Source organism: Hyperolius riggenbachi, chromosome 9 (assembly GCF_040937935.1).
Source record: "Hyperolius riggenbachi isolate aHypRig1 chromosome 9, aHypRig1.pri, whole genome shotgun sequence".
Taxonomy (NCBI): Eukaryota; Metazoa; Chordata; class Amphibia; order Anura; family Hyperoliidae; genus Hyperolius; species Hyperolius riggenbachi.
In genome coordinates this window covers 110,980,808-111,004,060 of record NC_090654.1, presented here as the reverse complement: position 1 = coordinate 111,004,060, position 23,253 = coordinate 110,980,808, and the positions used below count along the sequence as shown (strand labels likewise).

General features: G+C 44.1%; 1 protein-coding gene across 1 annotated transcript in view; it reads left to right on the top strand.

Moving 5' to 3' along the window:
- Window positions 1-520: 520 nt before the first annotated feature.
- The window catches only part of ARG2 (arginase 2), a 38,097-nt gene continuing 15,364 nt past the window's right edge, over window positions 521-23,253 (top strand). Inside the window, exons 1-2 of the mRNA XM_068253328.1 lie at window positions 521-883; window positions 20,139-20,211. Coding sequence (XP_068109429.1) covers window positions 767-883; window positions 20,139-20,211 — 190 coding nt within the window. The 5' untranslated portion in view covers window positions 521-766. The remainder of the gene's footprint in view (window positions 884-20,138; window positions 20,212-23,253) is intronic.

Sequence of the window (23,253 nt, the reverse complement as noted above, 5' to 3'; positions counted from 1 at the left end):
TGTGAGCATGCGCAGTGCGCTCCCTCCATCTCTCTCCGGCGGAGAATAGTACTTTTCCTGTGCAGTACTATTCTCCGCCGGAGACAGAAAGAGCGCACTGCGCATGCTCACACTGGCCGTGACTGGCTGAAGTTACGGGACCCGGTACCGGAGGTGGAGAAGGCTGAGGACGGCGGCCGTGCGGATGGGGCTGGAGGAAGCCCCAGGTATCTATAAAACTTCGACTATTGTTCATCTCTGGTACACTTTAACTCCTACATAGGCTGACATGGAGAGTTTTTTTTACAAACCCTATCCCGTTCAGTGCACACTTCTGGAGTCTGTAAAGTAAACAGTTAAACGCATGTTACTTAACTGTTGTTAACTAGATACTATCTACAGCAAAAACATTAACCCATCTCTATCAATAGCACCTTCCTGCAGACTAGCACCAGCGTGTTCTGGTTCCCAGGCTGAGGGTGTGAGCGGGCAGTGTCCGACACACCTCCGAATCCCTCGCCTCTCATTGGAGCGCCAGCAGCTTCCATCCTGACGTTCTATGGTGGGATGTTACCGTCTGTCATGTAGCCGAACGAGCGATGCTGCTGTAAACAGAGCGGCCGGGGTCAAGCAGGTAACAAAGAGGAGGCTGGAGAGAAGGGACCGCACACTGCATATATAGAGCGCTCCATCCACTAGGCAGTACCGCATAGTCTATAGAGCGCACCAGCCAGACAGAGTGCAGCATAGAGAATCGGCTGCCGCATTATCACAGCCTAGGCAGAGGATGTCGCTGACAACAGGCTTTACCACGCTGCTAAGGAGAAGCGTTAATACGGCTAATCTGCGGAAGAAATGCACCCACTCAGTAGCTATCATTGGGGCGCCATTCTCCAAAGGCCAGGTAAGGGTGAGGAATATTCCTGCCTGGAAATAAGTTCAATAACATTTATATACCGGTGTGACATACTGATGGTTTGGTCCAAAAGAGATCCACCCTTAATTACGTATGCCTATTACCATTTGTGTAAGAAACAAGTGATTTAAAGGGTACCTGCAGCCACAGGAACGGGGCAGCATTTCTATACATCCCAGGTTCTAAGTCCCCAGGGGTACTTCTGATGGGTCAGATGTCACAGTAATCTATCACCAGGAGTTTAGGGATACTTTTAAAGTATCTTTTACTTTTTGAATAAGTTTTTTATAGTTAATTCAAATCATAAAAGAATCTTTGAAAAGCATTTAAAATGCAAATATCGAACACACCTAATAAATATATATGTATATATAAGTTCCAGAGGTAATTGAGATGCTGTTGTTCACCATAGAGGGTACTCACAATCACCGTCCTCCATAATGGGGTACACGTTATAATAATGTTGAGAAACTCTGTTCTAGCACCTCGATTCTCAACAGGTGGTAATCGTACCTCAGGGGTTACTTGGGTTATATTCAGGGGTACTTGAACTTCTTTTACAGTGAGTTTGGGGATTAAAATAATGATTAATCACATATGAATAAGCCTGTATAAGTATTTTTAATCAATTAAAGGAAATCTTAAGCCTAAATTTTCCAGTACTGTGCATGGGCCAGTACTGGGAAGTCGCTACTGCGCTCTGCAACGGGAGCTCAATTAGCATGCATGGGGCTCCACAGGAGCGTCTGGCCAGCTTTGGGGGGGTGGCCACCGCTGACTGGAGGGTACCGGAAGGACAGCACGGGCACAGGTGACTGCAGGGGGCTTCAAGAATCCCCAGGTAAGTTAAACACCTTTTTTTTTATAAGGCTTAAAGGGAACCTCAGAAAAAAAAGTTTAACTTACCTGGGGCTTCTACCAGCCCCCTGCAGCCACTGTGTGCCTGCGGTGTCACTGAGAGATCCTCCTGTTCGCCGCAACGGCCCTCTTTCAGTGGGGCGACTCGGCAAGTCGACGGCCACTGCGCATGTGCCACGCACTTCCTCGATCACACTCCCGTTGACGAGAGTGTTCTGCGTATGCACAGTAGAGAATTCCCTGTAATGCGCATGCGCAGAGCACTCCCATCCACAGGATCAGGGGGCACGTGGACCGGGGCCACGAATCCAGAACAAAAAGAGGTGCTGCGGGGGACTGGAGGATCGCTCAGGGATGGTGCAGGCACAGTGATGGTAGAAGCCCCAGGTAAGTTTCCAATTTAGGTTCTCTTTAAGTATCCCTTCAAGGATGTTTGAAACACATTTATACACAATTTATGGAGCACTCCTAACAAATACATATCTATCAAGCGTTACTTGATAGGATGTTATTCACAGTAGAGGGTAATTGAGAGACTCCATAATGGGGTACATGCTGTAATAATGCAAAGAAACCCTGCTATACATGTGCTCAGTAGTCCTTTGTGTTTTTTTGTTCATTTTATCTTGATCATTTGATGGACACATTCTTGTATGAGCGTCCCTTCGCTAGTACATGACCCTGATTGCCTGTTTATGGAACGAATCACAGGAACACGACCCTGAGTGTTTCCTCAGTAGCCTGTATGTGAAACAAATCACAGAAATGGATATCTAGATTCAACTCTGAGGCTACAGTACATTCACAGTGGGACGTTGCAGAGCTGCATTATAAAGTCTTATAATGCAACTTACTGCACTGCAATGAAGTGTGTATGCAATGTTCACAGTGTGACGTTAGCATTGCATGGTAACGTGTTGCATTACGGTAACGCACTGCTGAAGTGCATTACCTCTAAACGCACACGTTACCATGTACAGGAAAGCATACTTTTCGTTGACTGTATACTTTTCTGTACCTACTGTATGCAACGGTAATGCAGCGTTAATCTGTGTTACCACTTTTTTGTTGCGTTGTAATGTTGCTTTGCAACTTTACATTGCAATATCTCACTGTGAACGTAGCCAGAGGGTTTTCTATTGTATTATACACTAGGTTCTCAGCATGTCTATCCCTGAGACTACTTTAGTTAGTCAGTGGCGTGTGTGCAGCGGGGAGGCGTACGTGTGTCGGGTGCGCGCGTGAGCAGTACATGTGGCGGGTGGCGGCGAAAAACACAGACCCTAGAGCCTGTTTTTAAACGGGCTTGGGTCTGCTAGTGTGTATATATATATATATATATATATATATATATATATATATATATATATATATATATATATATATATAATCTCCTTTTGGCCTATCACATTGCTAGTGGGTGTGTTTATAGATAATGTCAGTTGGTGCTGCATGTTTTTATTTCCAGTGTCTGCCAGCAGTACAGATGATGACCCTGCAGACTGACGTTGGATCAGACAACATATGAAAGAATTACACAGTGAACCAAACAACATGAACAAATCACATGACGAATATCAAACATTTCTAGATCTATCTTCTATTTTGTAACTTCTCCCTTTGCAATGTGTTGATTTATTTTCCCCCTGCTACTATCTTTCTGTAACGTTCTTCTTTAAAGTGAACCTCCGGACTAAAAATCTACTCAGCAGAACTGAAAAGGCTTGGTGTTTCTTTCACAGTTTCACAGCATCAGAACTTTGTTTTTCTTATAAAAGCATCATTTTTAGCTGCATTTTTATCTAAGCTCCACACATCAAAGAAAAAAAGCCTGGACTTTTTTTCCCTGATGCTGTGCAGAGCATGATGGGATTTCCTATGTTGTTATTCATGTTGCCTAGCAACTGGGAGAGGCGCTCAGGACACAGGACAGTTGGAACTGTGTCTCATGTTCCCTGTCACCTCCTTTCAACCAAAAAGATGGCTGCCATCATGAAATCAAACATTTGCCTGTTCTTTTAAAACAGGGTCGGTAAGAGATTATATTACCTACTGTATCTATTTTAATTAACATAACTAATGTAACTTAATGACAGTATGTTTGTTTAGGCTGGAGTTCCTCTTTAAAGTGTGTTGTCCTGCTTTTGAAATGTGTGTCAATGAGGTTTAGCAACAATGTCAGCTTTGGACCCCCTGTTCATCCAGGCGGCACAGAATGCTGCAAGCACATATGAACTTGTGTTACCTTTCAATAACACCCATGACTCACACACACTTCCTCCCACCTGTGACATTGTCATCGCATAGGGATGAGGCTTAACCGAGCATGTGGATGAGCTGTCTTCTGCCAGATCATGGGTGTCAGATTTCACTATTCATTTGCTAGGGGCGTACAGAGCTGCTGACGTTCAAAGTACCATTTAATACTAGTGTCTGCAAGTCTGTTGTTATGAACGTCCTAAGTTGCTCGTATGAGATTAAATATTAAAACCTGTTTACTCTCATCTGTAGTCACACATTATTGGGAGGAGCAGCCTCAATGACTGACCCGATGTTTCATAATCACAAATAAATTCCAGTTAGTAACCTATTCATGACTCATAGGTGGGTGGGGACTCTCTTCTAATAATGCACTGGATCGCCATTCATAAAATCTAATCGTAGTCTTGGCATCCTTTGTCACAGTCTGTGCAGAATGTTTCTGTGAAGGTCCTCATTTATCCAGGCCATGGTTTATGAAAGCAAAATAAGGCAGCTACAAATGAACACTTGTTTCTATTCTAGAGGCTGTTTCATTACTCCTACAGACTAACTGCAATAAGTCAATGCCTAGGCATTTTATGAGTACCGGTAATGCACTTGCTTCAGCCAACAGTGTGGCTAGCTGACTGTTATGCAGATGCTAATTGTTGAAGTATTTGAGTGCAGGAGTGTGCTGACCAAAATGTCTTAAGGCGCGTACACACGCCTGATTCCTTCAAACGACGGGGGGCCGTTCTGACGACAGTTTGCCCGTGTGTACAGTCTGTCGGCAGGCTGATAAGGCTGGTTTTGACTGATCCGCTCCACGGATTGAGTGATTGAGTAACAAACATCCAAACTTTTGCATTTATATTTGTGAGATCCCTTAACCTGATCCCATTCTGACTTCAATCCTCCCTGTATGGATGACTAACCGTTACTTACCCCACCAACTGATGCCTAACCACCCCCCCCCCCCACTCACACACACACACAAACTAGGCCTAACCCTTACAGACTCACCTAACCTATGCCTAATCCTAAAGAACCTCCTATGATATGTCTATACCTAACTGAACCATCCAAACAGATATCTAACCCTAAGGGCTGGAACCCACAGGAGCGCTTTTGGCAGCGTTTTGGCAGCGCTGCGATACGCTAGCGTTTTGCCAAAACGCTCAGCTGATGTTAATGGATGGGGCAACTTCCACAGGAGCGTTTGCGTTTCCCAGAAACGCAAACGCAGGACATGCAGCATTTTGGGAGCGTTAGCGCTTCAATGTAAAGTATTGAAACGCTAGCAGAAACGCTCAGCAAAACCTAAACTGAGCGGTTCTGCTAGCGTTTTGCGGTTCAGCACACTGTAACAAAATGAAAAATAATTCACAGGACCAATCAGGATAAAAACGCAAAACGCAAAACGCTAGGCACCCGCTGGGGAAAAAAATACACTGTTGCAAAACGCGACCGAAAACTCGCATGAATCAGCTTGCAAACCGCTCAGGCAAAACGCTAGCGGTTGCGTTTAGCGTTTGCGGTTTGCAGTGGGTTCCAGGCCTCACTGAACTGCGGCTACAAATGTGAAGTTTGGGTGCTGCTGGCCTTGATTAGTGGTTATAAGTGTTTGGGTGTTATACTTGCTTTCAGTCCAGCAAGCACCTGACATGTGTTTTATGGCTCTATGGCTACACTATCAGAGACCACATATACACATTCCATATGCACCAATTTCATATCCCTCACACCATTTGAAATACGCCAACTCTAATAGGTTCTGGGACAGCTCCTCTGTGAACTTCCTTACATGTGCCACCCGGTAGCAAGTGAACGCAGCTGTATTTGTTACTTCAGCACACAGAGGAACCATCAAATAACTCTGGTTATTAGATTCAGTGTCCACATAACCTCGGTGGCTCCTCAGCTTAGCTTTTTCAAAGCTTTTCAAAGCTCTGACTGTCTGATATCAATTGGAGCAAGAGTGCAGGCTCTGTCTTCTCCGTAGCCCCCTTAAATTGTGCTCCCAAAAGGCTGTGCACAGCAGCTGATGGCAGCGTTCTGGGCATGTGCAGTTCAGCTATAGTAAATCTGCCTTAACTAGCAATGCACAGTGCCTTTTTTAGCCAATAAAATAATCAGCTACTGCATGTGAATGGTCCTATTGCAAAAAGGATAAATATGCATAACATTAACATAAACTTATGATTGGTAAGTTGAGTAAGTACAAGAAGAACATCCTATTGATTTAGTGCAGTAGAGATAAAATGCCTCCATAGAGAACAATAGGGCCTAGTTATAAAGCTACAAACACATGGTGAATTAAGCTTGGCCAAGGCGCCCATTAAGGACCGATTGGGGTGAAAATCTAGCATGCGTATAGCAATACTTCCTTTAGAACTCCCTTGCTTTTTTGGAAAACAGGTATGTTCCCCCTAAGATGATGATGTATCAAGAAATGGGGAACACTCAGAAAAGAAGGCATTTTATTTTTACTTGTCGGCACTGTTATAAGTGTAATGAAAACAAAATGATGATTATGATGTATTATAAGTCAAAAGAAGAAAATAAAAACCCTGTTCTCTCCTTTTATAAATAGGAATTGCCAACGAGATACAAATCGCTCCAGGTTGAAACAGGATTATGCAAATTTTGTATAAAAATGTATGCAGCTTGAAAATGGACCTCCAATGAGTAATTTGATTGGTCCATTTTCAAGCTGCATATATTTGCATACAAAATTTGCATAATCATGCATCCACTCTAAATGATTTGCATCTCATTGACCATCCCTATTTATAAATGTATACCTATTTATAAGTTATCTACTCTCTTTATTTTTAACCAGTTATTGGGTTATCCAAGATATTATCAGGATAGAGTTGGCTTAGAACAAGAGAGGCAGTTTGGGTGACATCTTCATTGAAAGAATAATCATTAAAAATGTACAGTGAAGTCAAGTTATGTTCACTTCAAACAATCAGTTGCTGTTATAATTTTCCTGTATGGTAAAGGCCTCTCCTTCAATAGGTTGCCCCAGTGACTGTAGCATGGAAATGCAGGAGAGAGGAGAGCCTGGCGGGAGCTGGACTTCTTACTGTCAAGTCTTGATACAGAATCATATCATCTTCAGCATTATATGACAGTGCACAATATTATTATCACTTAGTGGCATTAGGAGTCACTGAATGTCATCCTTGTGCATAGCATAGGTTCAGATGGTTTCTATACATTGCACAGTCACCAGAAGCCTCTACAGATACAGGAACAATGTATAGACGTTCCTGGGCTACTTTTGGCTCCTTATGGAGGATTGGGTTTCTAGCAGCAGGTGAATCCCTCGCCCTGTCAGCTCTGCAGCTGAAAAATACTCTTAGATACCTTGTAGGGTGGTGTTCAAAGCAGACAGGCAGGCATATGATGCAATGTGTGCAAAGATGAACTCACACAAGAGTACATTGGTACCGTACAGTCAGTGCTTTATGTAACACACTTAAAGTGTACCTGAACAATGTATGTCCTTTAAATAAAAGTTGTTTGTATATTCTCCTCTGAATCAGGATTATATGCATAGGTTTTGTGTGTCTCATCTGTAGTCCCATTGATTTTCACATTTTCTGTTTACCATTTTTCTCCTAGTAGCATTAGTAGCATCTCTGCCCTGCAGGGCCGGTTCAAGCAACAGTGGGGCACCAGAACCAAATTAACCTGAGGGGGGGCCCCTGCCCCCCAACATATTCCCCCCCCCTAGGGCCCCTGAGCTTGCTGCCCCCCCCCCCCTTCATCTTTTTATATGCTCCCATGGCACCTGCATCATTTTTGTCAGCATAGCAACTCACATATCCTGGTGTGCTGCTCCAGTCCATGCTCCCCATCTTCATCCTCTCTGGCTGCCTCTCCTCAGTGACCCGGTTCCTGTTATTGTTCAATGAATTGCGAAGGTTCATGGAGAAGAGGCAGCCAGCGAGACTAAAGACAGGAAGTACAGATGGAGCAGTGTGCCAGGACAGGTGAGTTGCAGGGGTCCTAAGGAGCTGGTACGAGTCAGTGGGAGACCTGGGGTGGCCCAGTAGTGCTTGGGAGCCTTGAGGCAATTGCTCCCTTTGCCTCTATGGAAGCGCCGACCCTAATACTCAGCCCCCCTCCTGAGAGACCATGTTATCTCAGAGATGCCATTTACAGAATTTTACTACAGAGTCAGAAAAAGTGTCAGACACACACAGGTAATGACATTTTCAGAATATGCAGAAAGCAAGATGGCAACCCATGCTGTGCCAGTCTGCTAGGTGGGATGACTTTTTGCACTTCTAACATGATGTTATTTAGACATGTAGAACATGGCAGAAATTAAAATCAGAATATAAAGTATTGAATTGACCCTGTAATGAAAGTGATATGGAGGCTGCCATATCTATTTCCTTTTAAACTATGCCTGTTCCCTTTCTAGGCAGCTGTCACTAACAGTAAGGGCTTGATTCACAAAAGAGAGCTAACTGTTAGCACGGCCGTTTTCACGTGAATTTTTGCATTGCGCACGATCGCGTTTTTTTGCGCGAAACAACAACGGTTTTCGCGCGTAAAAGCGAATTTTCGCGCAAAATCGATATAGTGTCGCGCGAAAATTCACGATCGCGCACAATGCGAAAATTCGTGGGAAAACGGCCGTGCTAACAGTTAGCACTCTTTTGTGAATCAAGCCCTAAGTGTGTTTGATCCAATAGTTCTTATATCTTACCGCCAGGTTTTGAACTAGTACATCTCCCTTTAATAATCATAACAATATTGTTAACATTTGTACATTGTTTTTCTCTTGTCACACTTGTGGGGGATTCTCTGGGTGTTTGTTATTTTCAAAAGCTTTTAAAAAAATGAAGTAAACTTTTAAGTTCTCCTATTAGGAGAAGGACCAGCCCAAAACTGGTGGGTAACATGTAAGAATCATCAAATTAAAAACAAGTGACAGATTACTGCAAGTGACAGCTACATAGGCCATCCTGCCCATGACGCCAGGTGACGCCGCTTCTTCAGGCGGTGTTACGCATCAGGCGGAATCCCGCCCACTCCCCCCGCTCCCGCCTGCCCACCCCCTTTGCTCCCGGCCGCCACTGGTTCCCCTGGCCCCCTTCCTCCCCGGCCGCCACTTACCTTCTTGTAGCAAGCGGCGGCCACCTCCTGCAGCAGGACAGGGCCCCCTCGCCTGTCCTACTTCTAGTCAGATCGTGGGACAGCCGCGGCTCCCATTGCTGCGCGTATACCGGTCCGGAAGTAATTACTTCCGATATACGTGTAGCTATGGGAGCCGCGGCGGGTTACGCGGATCTGAGGTCTACAAGCAGGACAGGCGAGGGGGACCCACAGTGAGCCTGTCCTGCTGCAGGAGGTGGCCGCCGTTTGCTACAAGAAGGTAAGTGGCTGCTGGGGAGGGAGGGGAGCCAGGAGATCTCGCTAACCTATACATAGGCAACTATACTACCTATACTGGGGGCAACTATACTAACTACCTATACTGGGGCAACTATACTATACTAACTACCTATACTTGCGCAACTATACTACCTATACTGGGGCAACTATACTACCTATACTGGGGCCAAGGCCGGATTTACCATAAGGCATTGTAGGCCCGTGCCTACAGGCTCCTTATGTAGGAGAGGCTGCTCCCCTCCCAAAGTGTCCTCTACCCATTGGGGGTATAGTTAATACTGGGGTGGGGGTGGGCACACCTGGCTCCCTATACTTGGGGTGGAGGACACATCTACTACATAGATTAATGGGGTTACCAAATGGGGAGGAGGGATGCCTACCTAATATGGGAGTGTGGCTTGAGTTAAGGGGCGGGGTTTAGGGCGCCAGAACGCCTATGCCTACAGGCTCCTGAGCTGTAAATCCGGCTTTGACTGGGGCAACTATACTAACTACCTATACTGGGGCAACTATACTACCTATACTGGGGGCAACTATACTAACTACCTATACTGGGGCAACTATACTAACTACCTATACTGGGGCAACTATACTACCTATACTGGGGGCAACTATACTAATTACCTATACTGGGGCAACTATACTACCTATACTGGGAGGCAATTATACTAACTACCTATACTGGGGCAACTATACTACCTATACTGGGGGCAACTATACTAACTACCTACTGTATTCTGGGGCAACTATACTACCTATACTGGGGGCAACTATACTAGCTACCTATACTGGGGCAATTATATACTAACTACTTATACTGGGGCAACTATACTACTTATACTGGGGCAACTATACTAACTATACTGGGGGCAACTATACTGCCTATACTGGGGGCAACTATACTAATTACCTATACTGGGGCAACTATACTACCTATACTGGGAGGCAATTATACTAACTACCTATACTGGGGCAACTATACTACCTATACTGGGGGCAACTATACTAACTACCTACTGTATTCTGGGGCAACTATACTACCTATACTGGGGCAACTATACTAGCTACCTATACTGGGGCAACTGTACTAACTACTTATACTGGGGCAACTATACTACCTATACTGGGGGCAACTTTACTAACTACCTATACTGGGGCAACTATACTAGCTACCTATACTGGGGAAACTATACTACCTACACTGGGGGCAACTATACTAACTACCTATACTGGGGCAACTATACTAACTACCTATACCGGGGCCAACTATACTAACTACCTATACTGGGGCAGCTATACTACCTATAATGGGGGGGGGGAGGCAATTATGCTAACTACCTATACTGGGGCAACTATACTACCTATACTGGGGGCAACTATACTAACTACCTACTGTATACTGGGGCAACTGTGCTACCTATACTGGGGGCAACTATACTAGCTACCTATACTGGGACAACTATACTAACTACTTATACTGGGGCAACTATACTACCTATAGTGGGGCAACTTTACTAACTACCTATACTGGGGCAACTATACTACATATACCGGGGCAACTATACTAACTACCTATACTGGAGGCAACTATACTAACTACATATACTGGGGCAACTATACTGAGGGCAAATACTGGCTACCTATACAGGGGCAACAATTTTGGCTACCTATACTGGAGGCAACTAAACTAGCTACCTATACTGGGGCAACTATACTGGCTACCTATACTGGGAGCAACTATACCTGGCTACCTACCTATACTGAGGGTGAAAATTTTGAGGTGCTATACAATCATTCCAAATCAAGGAGGGGGGGGGGGGGTTCCTCCTAAGTTTGCCTCAAGCAGCAAAATGTCTAGAACTGGCCCTGTACATAGCAATAAGGTAATTAACTATTAATTTTACTATGTAGCCAATGTATATCTTTATGTATGTATACATATTTTTTTCTAACTGTTAAGTTTTCATCATAGTACCCCTTAAATAGAAAGAAAGCATAAACGAGTTAAGCAAAAACAAACAAACAAACAAACAAAAAAGTAAAGCTGACACTATTGCCTTTACAAATTTCAGTACCCATGATGGGAAGAGAAACTCCACATGTTTTGCTATTGACCAGAGGGCTTAGTAAGGGAAATAAATAGAAAGTGACTGATTCGTGAAATTGGGTGGTAAGCCTGCTACTGGACTTTCCATAATGAAAATATTGTGTTATTGGACAATTATTTCATTATTGGAAGTACAATAGCAGGCTTACCATACTGTGTTAAAGCTTAGTCACTTTCTGTTTATTCCCCTGACAAAGGAACTGTGTCTGTAGTGAGAGGTGTAGCTGCAATTTATCATGCGCACAGTGAACATTGTCTGTTATGTTGTTTATATCTTCTCTGTGGCGTGTTTTTATGCATTTCGGGTACTTTCCCATTCAGTGCTGTTATAGTCCTAGCTGACTTTCAGCCTTGTTCTGTTTTTGTTCCAGATTATATGTAATGGAAGTAAAGATGCGTAATAACGTCTACCCCTGTATGCAAAACAATATACAGAAAAAAAAAAAAAGGATTTTCAGGCCAGCGAGAGTCTGTCAAATTTCAAGATTCAATAAAACGTAACATTTATTACAGTATCATAAAAAAGTCAAGTATTTAGGCATCAATAAAACATAAATCCCCTAAGGCTGCTTTCACAGTGCGACGTTAAAGTCGCACGTTATAAAAAGTAATAACGCAGACTAACGCACAGCAACACAAAGTATGTGCGACATTTACAGTGCTCACGCTGCGTTGTGTGTAACGTGTAGCAAGTGCTGCATGCTGTGCGTTCTCTGCGTTATTAGCTACGTTGGACTGTTTGCACATGCTAAGTAATGTTTGTTTTTGTTTTTTTAAATGTGACGCATGCGCCGTTTTTGTTCCATCTGTATGCAACGAACACGGCGCAGCAAGAGACACATAACGCAGTTTAAAATAACGTCCACGTTGTGCGCATCAAACGCAACGTCCCACTAGGAAAGAGGCCTAATCGTGAAGGTATGTAAATACATTATGTGGCCTTACATTGTATCACCATACTTATATGACTGGGAATAATGTTACATTTTATTGAATTTTGAAATTTGACAGACTCTTACTTGCTTGAAAGCCAATTTTTTTTTTTTGCTGAATATCATGTTCTTTCTCAGAACTGACTCTGTGCTCACAGCCATGGCTGGGAGTGTTCTAGGCACCCGCACTTCAGAAAGCTCTGTTGGTGGCAAGGTAGGACAGAGCATGTGCCGTTACATTGGCCTCCATTTGGCTGGCTTCAATCGGAGCCATAGACAGGGGAACAGCAGCATGTACGCACCAGGACCCCATAATTCATCCATTATTATGTTTAGTTTATGATTTTTATTTTAGGTGAGTGCAGGCTTTTCCACTACACTCAGATTGGATGCAGAATGGAAGCAGAAAAACTGACTCCAATGAATTTCTATTGGCCTGTTTCCACTAGACGCGATTTTTCTGATGCAGATTTTCCCATAGGCATTCATTGGAGTCAGGTTTTTCTGCATCCATTCTGCATCAAATCTGCGTGTAGTGGAAACAGGCCCTAAAGGACGCATGAGGTGAACATTCTAAGTGCATTTTTACTTACATGGGATTTCCTCCAGCCCCTACAAGTCTGTGTCCCTCGCCGCAGTTCCGCTCTCACCCGGTCTTTCACCTGGTAGTGGCTGGGTCTGCGCCCATTACAGAGAGGACAGCGGAAAACCGGTTAAGAGCGGAACTGAGGCGAGTGACACAGACTGCTAGGGGCTTTAAGGAGCCCCAGGTAAGTAAAAATGCACTTAGAATTTTTGTCTCAAGTTGATGTGGCTGTGTAAAATTTAAAGCTATAGGTTTGCTATACACCAGCAGTTCTGGATGCTTGCCTGGCTTACAGGGGCGAAAAGAGATAATTTGCATATTCAGTAGTGGTGCATTGTGGGTAACCACAAATGTTCACTTATAGCTGAATTATTGCATGTTTCCTTCTGTTTTAAAGGAAACCTAAACTGAGAGGGATATGGATGTTTCCTTTTTAACCATACCAGTTGCCTGTCAGTCCTGCTTATCTCTTTCACTGCAGTAGTGGTTGAATCACAGACCTGAAACAAGCATGCAGCTAATCCAGTCTGACTTCAGTCAGAGCACCTGATCTGCATGCTTGTTCGGGGCTGTGGCTAAAAGTATTAGAGACACAGGATCAGCAGGAGAGTCAGGAAACTGGTATTATTTTAAAGTCAATGTTACCCGATGTAAAAAAAACAAAAGTCAGATACTCACCTAAAGAGAGGGAAGGCTCTGGTCCTAATGAGCCTTCCCTCTCCTCTCCCGGTGCCCTCCATGCTGCGCTGGCTCCCCCGATCCAATCCCCCCGCCGTGGGGGACTTCGGAAGTCTTCGGGAGCACTCAGGCTCCCGAAGACAGACGGCTCCATACTGCGCACGCGCAAGTGCGTCATAGAGGGCGCTCGCACATGCGCAGTGTGGAGCGGCCTGTCTTCCGAAGACTTCCAAAACCTCCCTTCGGCGGCAGAAGTGGCAGTATTTGACCAAACTGGTCGAATGCTGCTACGGGGGATTCTGAGCAGGACCGTGCACCGGGAGAGGAGAGGGAAGTCTCATTAGGACTCAGAGCCTTCCCTCTCCTTAGGTGAGTATCTGACTTTTGTTAAGGAGAGGGAAGGCTCTGAGTCTTAATGAGACTTCCCTCTACTCTCCCAGTGCTCGGTCCCGCTCAGAATCCCCCGTAGCAGCATTCAACCAGTTTGGTCAAATACTGCCACTTCTGCCCCTGAAGGGAGGTTTTGGAAGTCTTCGGAAGACAGGCCGCTCCACACTGCGCATGTGCGAGCGCCCTGTATGACGCACTCGCGCGTGCGCAGTATGGAGCCGTCTGTCTTCGGGGGCCCGAGTGCTCCCGAAGACTTCCGAAGTCCCCCGCGGCAGGGGGATTGGATCGGGGGAGTCAGCGCAGCATGGAGGGCACCGGGAGAGGAGAGGGAAGGCTCATTAGGACCAGAGCCTTCCCTCTCCTTAGGTGAGTGTCTGACTTTTGTTTTTTTACATCGGGTAACATTGACTTTAAAATAATACCAGTTTCCTGACTCTTCTGCTGATCCTGTGTCTCTAATACCTTTGTATTACTGTTTTTTTTTGATCGGGTAACAATGGCTTTAAAAGGAAAAATCCATATCCATCTCAGTTTAGGTTCCCTTTAAGAAGGCAAATTACACCAAGCATTGCTGGAGGGCTTTTCGGTCTCTTATATCCCCTATACATTCCTAGTAGTTTGGGTCGCCCCAAGCTGCTTTGTTACTCTGGAATCCCAATGTACCGTATGCTCTTTATTTATTGTGAGGTGTTTTCTTCACCGAGGCAGTAGGAGGCCCAGGGGTTAGCTCTCACGCCTTGCAGCTCTGGATCCCCGGTTCAAATGCCAACCAGAGTGCTATCTGTATTCAAGTGGGTTTCTCCAGGCACTGTTTCCTCCCACATCCCCAAAACATACAGATAAGTTAATTGGCTTCCCTCAAAATTGGCCCTAGACTACGATATACACTACACAATATAGACATATGACTATGGTAAGCATTCGATTGTGAGGCCCTCTGCGTGACAGTTACGTGACAATATAATATACTCTGTACAGTGCTGCGGAAGATGTTGGTGTTCTATAAATATAAGTACGTAAATCACTGTGCTATGTGCATCACTTTCTTACGTGAACTCTGATAGTATCTCAGCCCAGATTTCCGTCTGTTACTTCTGGGGCTGTACATGAATGGGCACGCCCACACTGGCATTCTCTTCCACCCTACCTGTTGCTGTCCTCCTTCACTTAAGCAGTGGAGGACCACAGGCTTACACCCCCCTAGTGACCACACCATTTTTTACAATTCAGCACACTACAGCTTTAACAGTGTGCTGCACAGCCATACAGCTTTGCACACAAATGAATCTGGCCCCCTTTTCTTGCCACCAACAGAGCTTTCTGTTGGTGGCATCTGATTGCTGCTGCGATCTGCATTTTTTTTTTTATTCATTTTTTTTTATAAAAAAGCTTTTTTTCTTTATATTTTATCCCTCCCCCCCGACAGCTAATCCCCGCAATCGTCTCTCATAGGCATCAAACGATCGTTTGTGATCCTCTCCTGGGGACAGCTCAGGGACAGAGCTGTCCCCCGTACAGCGTTGCACTAGATCGCAGTGTTGTACAAGTTGTTTTGTCTTTTCTTTTTCTTTTTTTTATGTTACAACCTGCCAGCCGCCATTGCGGCTGACAGGTTGTCTACGTAATTCAGCGGGGATATGCGCACATATGCGAGCGCGATCCTTGCTAGTTTTCGCCCTCAGGACTTGACGCCGATCAGTGTTAGGCGGTCCTGGGAAGCCACCTTCCCAACGCCTGTTGGAGTTAGGCGGTCGGGAAGGGGTTAAAGGGCCTTACTCAGACTAAAATTTAAATAGCTACTCATGCTTTTATATTAAGGCGTTGAGGTGAGTATGATTCTCCTACACAGTGTGCCTTTGCACGTTTTCTCTTCTGCAATTTGCATTGCGCTTTACCTAATCATAGATGACCTTTTAAATATTTATCAATTCCAACTGGGATTTTTTCAGCTGGTCTCCCTGTCTGATCTCTATCTCCCTTCTGAATCCAGCTCATTTAGTTTTATTAGTATGGTTATGCTGAAATTACTTTTAAAACATTTATTAATTTAAATTGGGATCTTTTCACCTAGTTTCCCTGTCTGATCTGTATCTTCCCACTTACAACTACCTCATTTAGTTTCATTAGTAATGAGACACTGATCTCCATTTAACCTGAAAGGTTACAGTCTGCAGAATGCATTTTAATATGGCTTTGGCTTATGAGCAGTGATTTTTAACCATGAATTTTATAGAGAATTTTTTTTTTAATATAACATGGTTTTGGATAAAATATGTCTTCTAGATTAATTGATTTATGTGACCCGGTTAATTGATCAATTTAAAAGTCCTATAGCTGAATCATTTTTTATAATGGTTTTTATTCAGAGGTACTCTCTAGTTATCTAACGAAATAAGTACTATAAGTTTGCATTTACATTGAATTTGTATGTAAGTGTGAACACTGTGCCACTCTGTGTCTTTAGTGTCCCCATCTGTCTCCCTCTGCCTCCATTGTGCCATCCAGTGTCCCCCTCAGTCTCCCTGTGCCTCCAGTGTCCCCCTCAGTCTCCCTGTGCCTCCAGTGTCCCCCTCTGCCCCCCTTGCCTCTACTGTGCCATTCAGTGTCTACCTCTGTCCCTCCACTGGGCCACTCTGTTGCCCCCTCTGTCCCCTCAGTGACCCCCGTTTCCCCATGCCTCCATCTTGTGTCCCCCTGTGCCTCCAGTGTCCTCCTCTGTCCTGCTGTGCCTCCATTGTGCCATCCTGTGTCCCTCTCTGTCATCCAGTGCCCCCCCCCTCAGTCCCCTGCACCTGCACTGCGCCATCCTGTGTCTCCAGTGTCCCCCCCCCCCCCCCATGCCTCTAATGTGCCCCCACTACCCCGTGACATTTATTCACCCTGAAAATGCTGCATGTGGTTTTAAGTGACATCATTGCGACAGGTGTGCCATTTGTATCAGCAAATTGGTTGTTTGTAAGTTAGGACATATGTTACCCAGGGGAAGTTTTTAAATCTATATAATTTTGTTGAGATCTCTTTGGTATATCTCTATAAACATAATAATTAATTAACCGTTCCAGTCTCTCAGTGGTTAGTGAGCATGGCAAAACTGGGTGGGGGGGAGCACACTGCAGGTAGCCCTGCAAAGTTGCAGACACACTATTGGAAGATGCTTTGGATATATTTCTGAGGACACTGGAAAGCTGGGACATATTTTTTGTTAGCACTGGAAAAGTGGAGCACACTACGGTGGTGACACCTGGAGATCTGCAATAAAATATTGAAGGCACTTCAAAGCTAAAACACACTACCAAGAGCACTAGAACTTTGTACTATTCTGCCATGCTTGGTGTTTTTCCAGAGATGCTATTGCTTGCTGTCTCTACTGGACCCCACTGCCTCTTATCTGTACCTGAATGTCCCCAGAGACCCTATTGTTTACATTGTTCTATTTAAATTGATATTTTTCTCATTTTCGAACATTAAAATTAATGAAAACAACTGATGATAGAAAGGACCAGTGTGGTTTGAATGATAAAACTACAGCTTTTGCTCTGAATTCTTTACGATATGAATGACAAGGGGTGTGCTTAGGGTGTGGCAGGGGCGTGTCCTGGCTGACCGGCGATTACTTATATGCAGTGTGACAAGACGCGCTTTTGGTGAGTGGGCCACATAGGGGAGTTTGAGAATATCCTTCCCAAGGTGGTGGCACTACCCCCAGGAGTGCACACACGTGGTGCGGATTACAGCTTTATTGTGGCAATACTTTGCACTATGTGCATTTGTTTGTGATTACTTACAGGGTTTAACCTCTGTGATGGTTATTGAAGCGCAGTTATATCTGCATAGTGATTATCTCTGAAGGTGAAGTGACCTTTTATTTGCTGCGATCCTCTGTTACAATCTCTTTACCATTTGGAGCGCAGTGACATTTTGCAAAAAGGGGCGTGTCTTAAAGCGTCCCTCTTTATTATCTAAAAATATTGACTGTATATGACTGTATAATCACGATACTATTGTGCATCAGGCAACAGCCTGTAAGTACCGTCATTGCTCTACATGGATCTGTGTTTAGACATCTTAATTTAGTGTCACTGCAAGGTACCTTTAAGCCAACATTGTTTATGAAAATCTCTGTTGCCCGTTTCATAGAAACCTGAGACCTGCTGTATTCCTTCAGTGCAGCAAAGCCTGAACTGATCTGCTGCACTCAATTAATGTGGCGGAATCGATTTACTTTCAGGCCCCCAAACTGAAGTCTATGGAACTGTTAATAAGCCATAAGCCAATAATAGACCTAATATAATTATCTCACTCTATCCACTTGGCGGTGTGACTCATTGAATATACTTAGCTGTTTACAGACATCTCATCCGTTCAGTTGCTTAATGCTTGAAGATGGGAGACGAGACGTGTGCGGATAACCTTGTTCTATTTTAGCAACTTTCTTCTCTAGCAGACTTCGTAAACACTTAAATCAACCGGTCAAACGTCATTCCATTCAAGCCATTACACTGATTGTTTTTACAGTCGTCATTTTTTATTTGTCATACCAAAAATCTAGGTAGATGTATATTTGTGAGGTGTAACATATGTTTAATTATAGCATTTGATTGCCTAGTGCTAGTGGTGTCTTGTAGTATCATCTGAACATTAGTCTCAGCAGCATCTTTCATCAGACATTCATGTGGAAACATATAGGTTCTAGGAATGGTCATTGAAATGGACCAAGACAATTTTACCTCAGCAGGATTTGATTGGTTCATTTTCAAGCTGCATACATTTGCATACAAAATGTGCATAATTTATTTGCATCTCATTGACCATCCCTAATAGGTGCATGTAACTACTGCTCACTGCCAAGTCCTGCAAAACCTGCTTATCGGTAAAAGCTGACAATATTATTGTCAGCTTTTACCCCATCCCCTCGCCCCCCCAGTACCCTCACTGTAATTCTAAACTATGTCTGAGGCACCTTTCACACTATTCTGAAGCAGTTGCAGGTCATTTATTCTTCAGTCACACCGCAACGTTGCACACATGTTGCATTACACCTTAATGGTGCGATGTGCCTGTATAGTGAGACATGCAGTACCATGCAAGTCACTGCCACTGTAAACTCACATGTCACCCTCTTGCATAACGCACGTGTTATGTGTGTGAACTGCATTGGAGACTAGACATAGATGTTAATACAAAGCCTACATGCAGTGAGTAAGAATAATGTGATCTGTTACAAAGCAATACTGTGAGCAGGCCCATAGAATTGTATGGGTGGTGAGTGAGCTGACATGCAGAATTATTCTAGCCCTAAACAAGTTCTGGTTTGCTTTAAAGTGGGATTGTCAGCCATAAAATCAAGTTACCCAATGCTATGTGTTTATTATGTAGCCTACATCCCGACCCTGCATTGTAAGCATTCCAATATAATCATAAATGTTTCTGCTGTAAAGAATCTTATCTCAGCCTGGCTCTATTCTGGTACATTGCCAGGAAGAGGGAAGCTTCTTATGTCCCCTTCCACATTCCTGCTCCTCACTGATTGGCTGAGGGCAGTTTAGTGTAACACCAGACTGAGAATTGAAATACACCTCTGCAGAAGCGGATGAAATATGACCTATACTCAGACCTCAGTGGGGAGGGAGGCTGGCAATGAATACACCATTTTAGGCGGGAGAAAAAAGCGTAAGGAAGGAAATTACATCAGGCTTCAGTCAGAGGCAGTAAAGATGGAAAATGCCTGGAACAGTTTTCTCTTCATTTACTATATAAAAATCACTGAAATCAATACGTGGCCAGTACAATACATATGTTATGTAAGTAGAACAAGTATTTATCTACTTGTATATGTGTTTTATTTTTGCTGGTATAGTATGGCTGTCCCTGCTGCTTTAAGACTTTCAAGTGATTCTGAAGTAGACCTGAGCAATATAAATTGAAGATCTATTTTCTGGTGGAAATAAGCTGTCATATTTCATGTAATCTGATACCCTTTCTGAGTTGATAAGGTCTATATATGTGTATTAATGATATCACATTTTATTACAGAAATGGCGAGGAGTGGAACATGGACCAGCAGCAATTAGAAATGCAGGACTTGTTGAAAGACTGTCTAGCATAGGTAGGATACTGCTTCGCTACAAGTATTTACACATGAGCTACCTTTTGTGTTGCTTTTCAGTAAACTGGCATACACAGGATAGATAATACAACTAACACTTAATAGCGCTCTCTATGGGCCAGTGTCCACTAAGCAACTGATGTAATTTAAATGTTTCAGGTGGATGTTTCATGCCACTGCCTCCTTAGATGGCCACATCTGAGAAGAGTGTCCCATCACTGTTAAGAGCAGAGAAAAACTTTTCTGAAGTAGACCTGAGCAATATAAACTGAACATATAACAATAAAGCGGTGTTTCTCAGAACTGTCCCCGTGACTCCCCAACGGAGCATGTTTTGCAGGCAACCTACCCTATGCACAGGTGGGGTAATTATTCTCTCAGCTACATGGAATCCACCTAGCTCAGACACTAATTACCCCACCTGCGCATAGGTGAGGGTGCCTGCAAAACATGCTCTGTTGGGGAGTCACGAGGACAGGTTTGAGAAACACTGGGATAAAGTATGTGATCAGAGATTACCTTTGTGACAACACATTTCTTAGTTCTGTAGCTACACAAAGGAGAAATATGTGTACAATAGTATTGTTACTGATCTTGTACTTTATCATTGAATACGATTTATATGGCTTAATTCTCCTATAAAAGCTAGAGAACAGGGCCCATATGCAATTCACCTTTTCACCCGAGTTTTCTCCTAGGTGATAATTTTAAACTTGTCAATATAATGCTTTTTAAGCCACCAGGAAGCAAGAAAATACTCAAAATAATTTTGATAGTATTTTTTCACTTACTTTTTGGTACTTTTTTAGTCGAAAATTGCTGAAAAGTTATTTTAAATCAAAGATGAAAAATTATCTCCTAGGAGAAAACTCAGGTGAAAAAGTGAATTGCATATGGCCCCAGGTGTCAAACTCAATGCCCACAGGCCACATGCGACCCTCCTTGCCATTTTATGTGGCCCTCAATAGCTTCAAACGTGCATCATTGTAAGCAGTAAAATAATGACCGCACACTGCCTTCCTAGACAGAGGAGTACACTGGTGACAGTGTTTCTGGTTGAAACTTTGTCAGTTGCAACCCAGGTGCATCAACAGCCCATGGGACCCCCCAGTGAAATTTGCATGGGGCTCTTTCCTTGGATTCAAACCCCTTTGTGTGGCTGGTAAAACACACACACACACACACACACACCTACACACCTTCCCCCCCCAACACCCTCTCAACAGTGTAATATTTACCTGCTCCAGCGATGCGTCAAGTTTCTTCTGTTCTTCCTGGAAGTAGCAAGCTCTGTGCTTCCATACCTCCAGCTTCCAATCACGTGACATGCATTCAAACTTAGAGGAATGCAGCATAGAGCATGCGGCTATCAGGTAGATCAGAGGAATCCCAAAGCAGCACTAGAGTAGGTAAATATTAAAATTGCTACTCTGCAGACTCTGCAGAAGGGGGAGGATTGGGGGCTCTTCACTATAATTGTGAGCAGGTAGCGTAGTGGTTAGCACTCTCGCCTTGCAGTGCTGGGTCTCCATTTCATATCCCTGCCATAGCACTATCTGCACGGAGTATGTATGTTCTCCCCATGTTAACAATGTGAACGAATGCCTAACTCTTGAGTGTCTAACTCTTGAATGCCTAACTCTTGCGTTCGCAAAAACGAACGCAAAAACGCATCGTGTGTATTCAGCATGATGCTGAATACACACGATGCGTTTTTGCGTTCGTTTTTGCGGTCGATTCGATTATTTCCAACATGCTCGATCCGTTTTTCGATCGTTTTTGCCGTCGATTTGGCATCATTAACATGCAAATCGACGGCAAAAATGATCGAAATCTGAATCGAGCATGTTGGAAATAATCGAATCGATGCGAATCGACCGCAAAAACGAACGCAAAAACGCATCGTGTGTATTCAGCATCAGGTCTTACCCCATAGAGCCTCATTAATTCATGGTATGCACTGATAAAGACCAAACTGTCTGAGATAGTCATCATTGCATTCCAGCAGATCTGATAGTGTGTTTAGCTATCAGAGACAACACAGGGACAATTGCATATTCAGCAGTGATGCACTGTGGGGCACCTCAAATGCTCGCTCCAACCTAAATATTCACAAACACAAAGGCGGAATTCTGTTTTACAGAGTTTCCATTGCCTGCATAATGTCCTCAGCAGAGGAAGGAGCATCTACTTGAACGCTACAGGAGTAAAACTGTGTGTGTGTTCTTACTTTTAGGTTACATTTCTTACTTTTAATCCTTACTTTTAGGTTACATTCTTAATAGAAATTGCTGCCATGTTATTTATAAAGATGTGATTGGCACATTGCTATTGCATCTGTCCTGTAAAATAGCACCATCAACATCCCAGACACCTGCAACCAGGTTTATAGGTGTTTTCTCTGCAATCTAATAAAGTTACAGTGGTTCAGTAGCTTTATCAATTGATAGACACTCCATGCAGTTTATGATCATTTTAAATGCCTGTCATGGTTGATGAATGCCCACACAACTAACAAATCCAGTTGCATTTTTAAATGCTTCTGTGAAATGGGAATAATTTAGGGGAGGGGATCAATGGTTATACGTTGGTCAACTGCTGGGCAACTATGCCACAAAACCGATGGAAAAAAAACCCATACCCATCTGAAAAGAATCTCAAAGTGTGTATGGCCAGTTTATACTTACCTGGGGCATTCTCCAGCCCCATAAGGTGGTTGGGGTCCCTCGGCGTCCTCCCCGGCGGCTCTCTCAGAAAACCTCTTAGTTATCAGGCCGGCTGCGCTCTCCTGCGCATGCTTGGCCGTACGTGCTCCCCCCTATTGCACTCCCACAGCCTGGAGCATTCTGCGCCTACTCACTAGAACTGCGCAGGCACAAAACACTCCTTGGCACGGGAGTGCGGCGTGAGTGCGAGGGGCCGAGCCGCGCATGTGCTGAAGATCACAACTGTCAACGACTGATCCGATTACTGGGAGGATTTCAGAGAGAATGGAGCAGCCGGGGAGGACGTCGAGGGACCCCAAGCACTTTATGGGGCTGG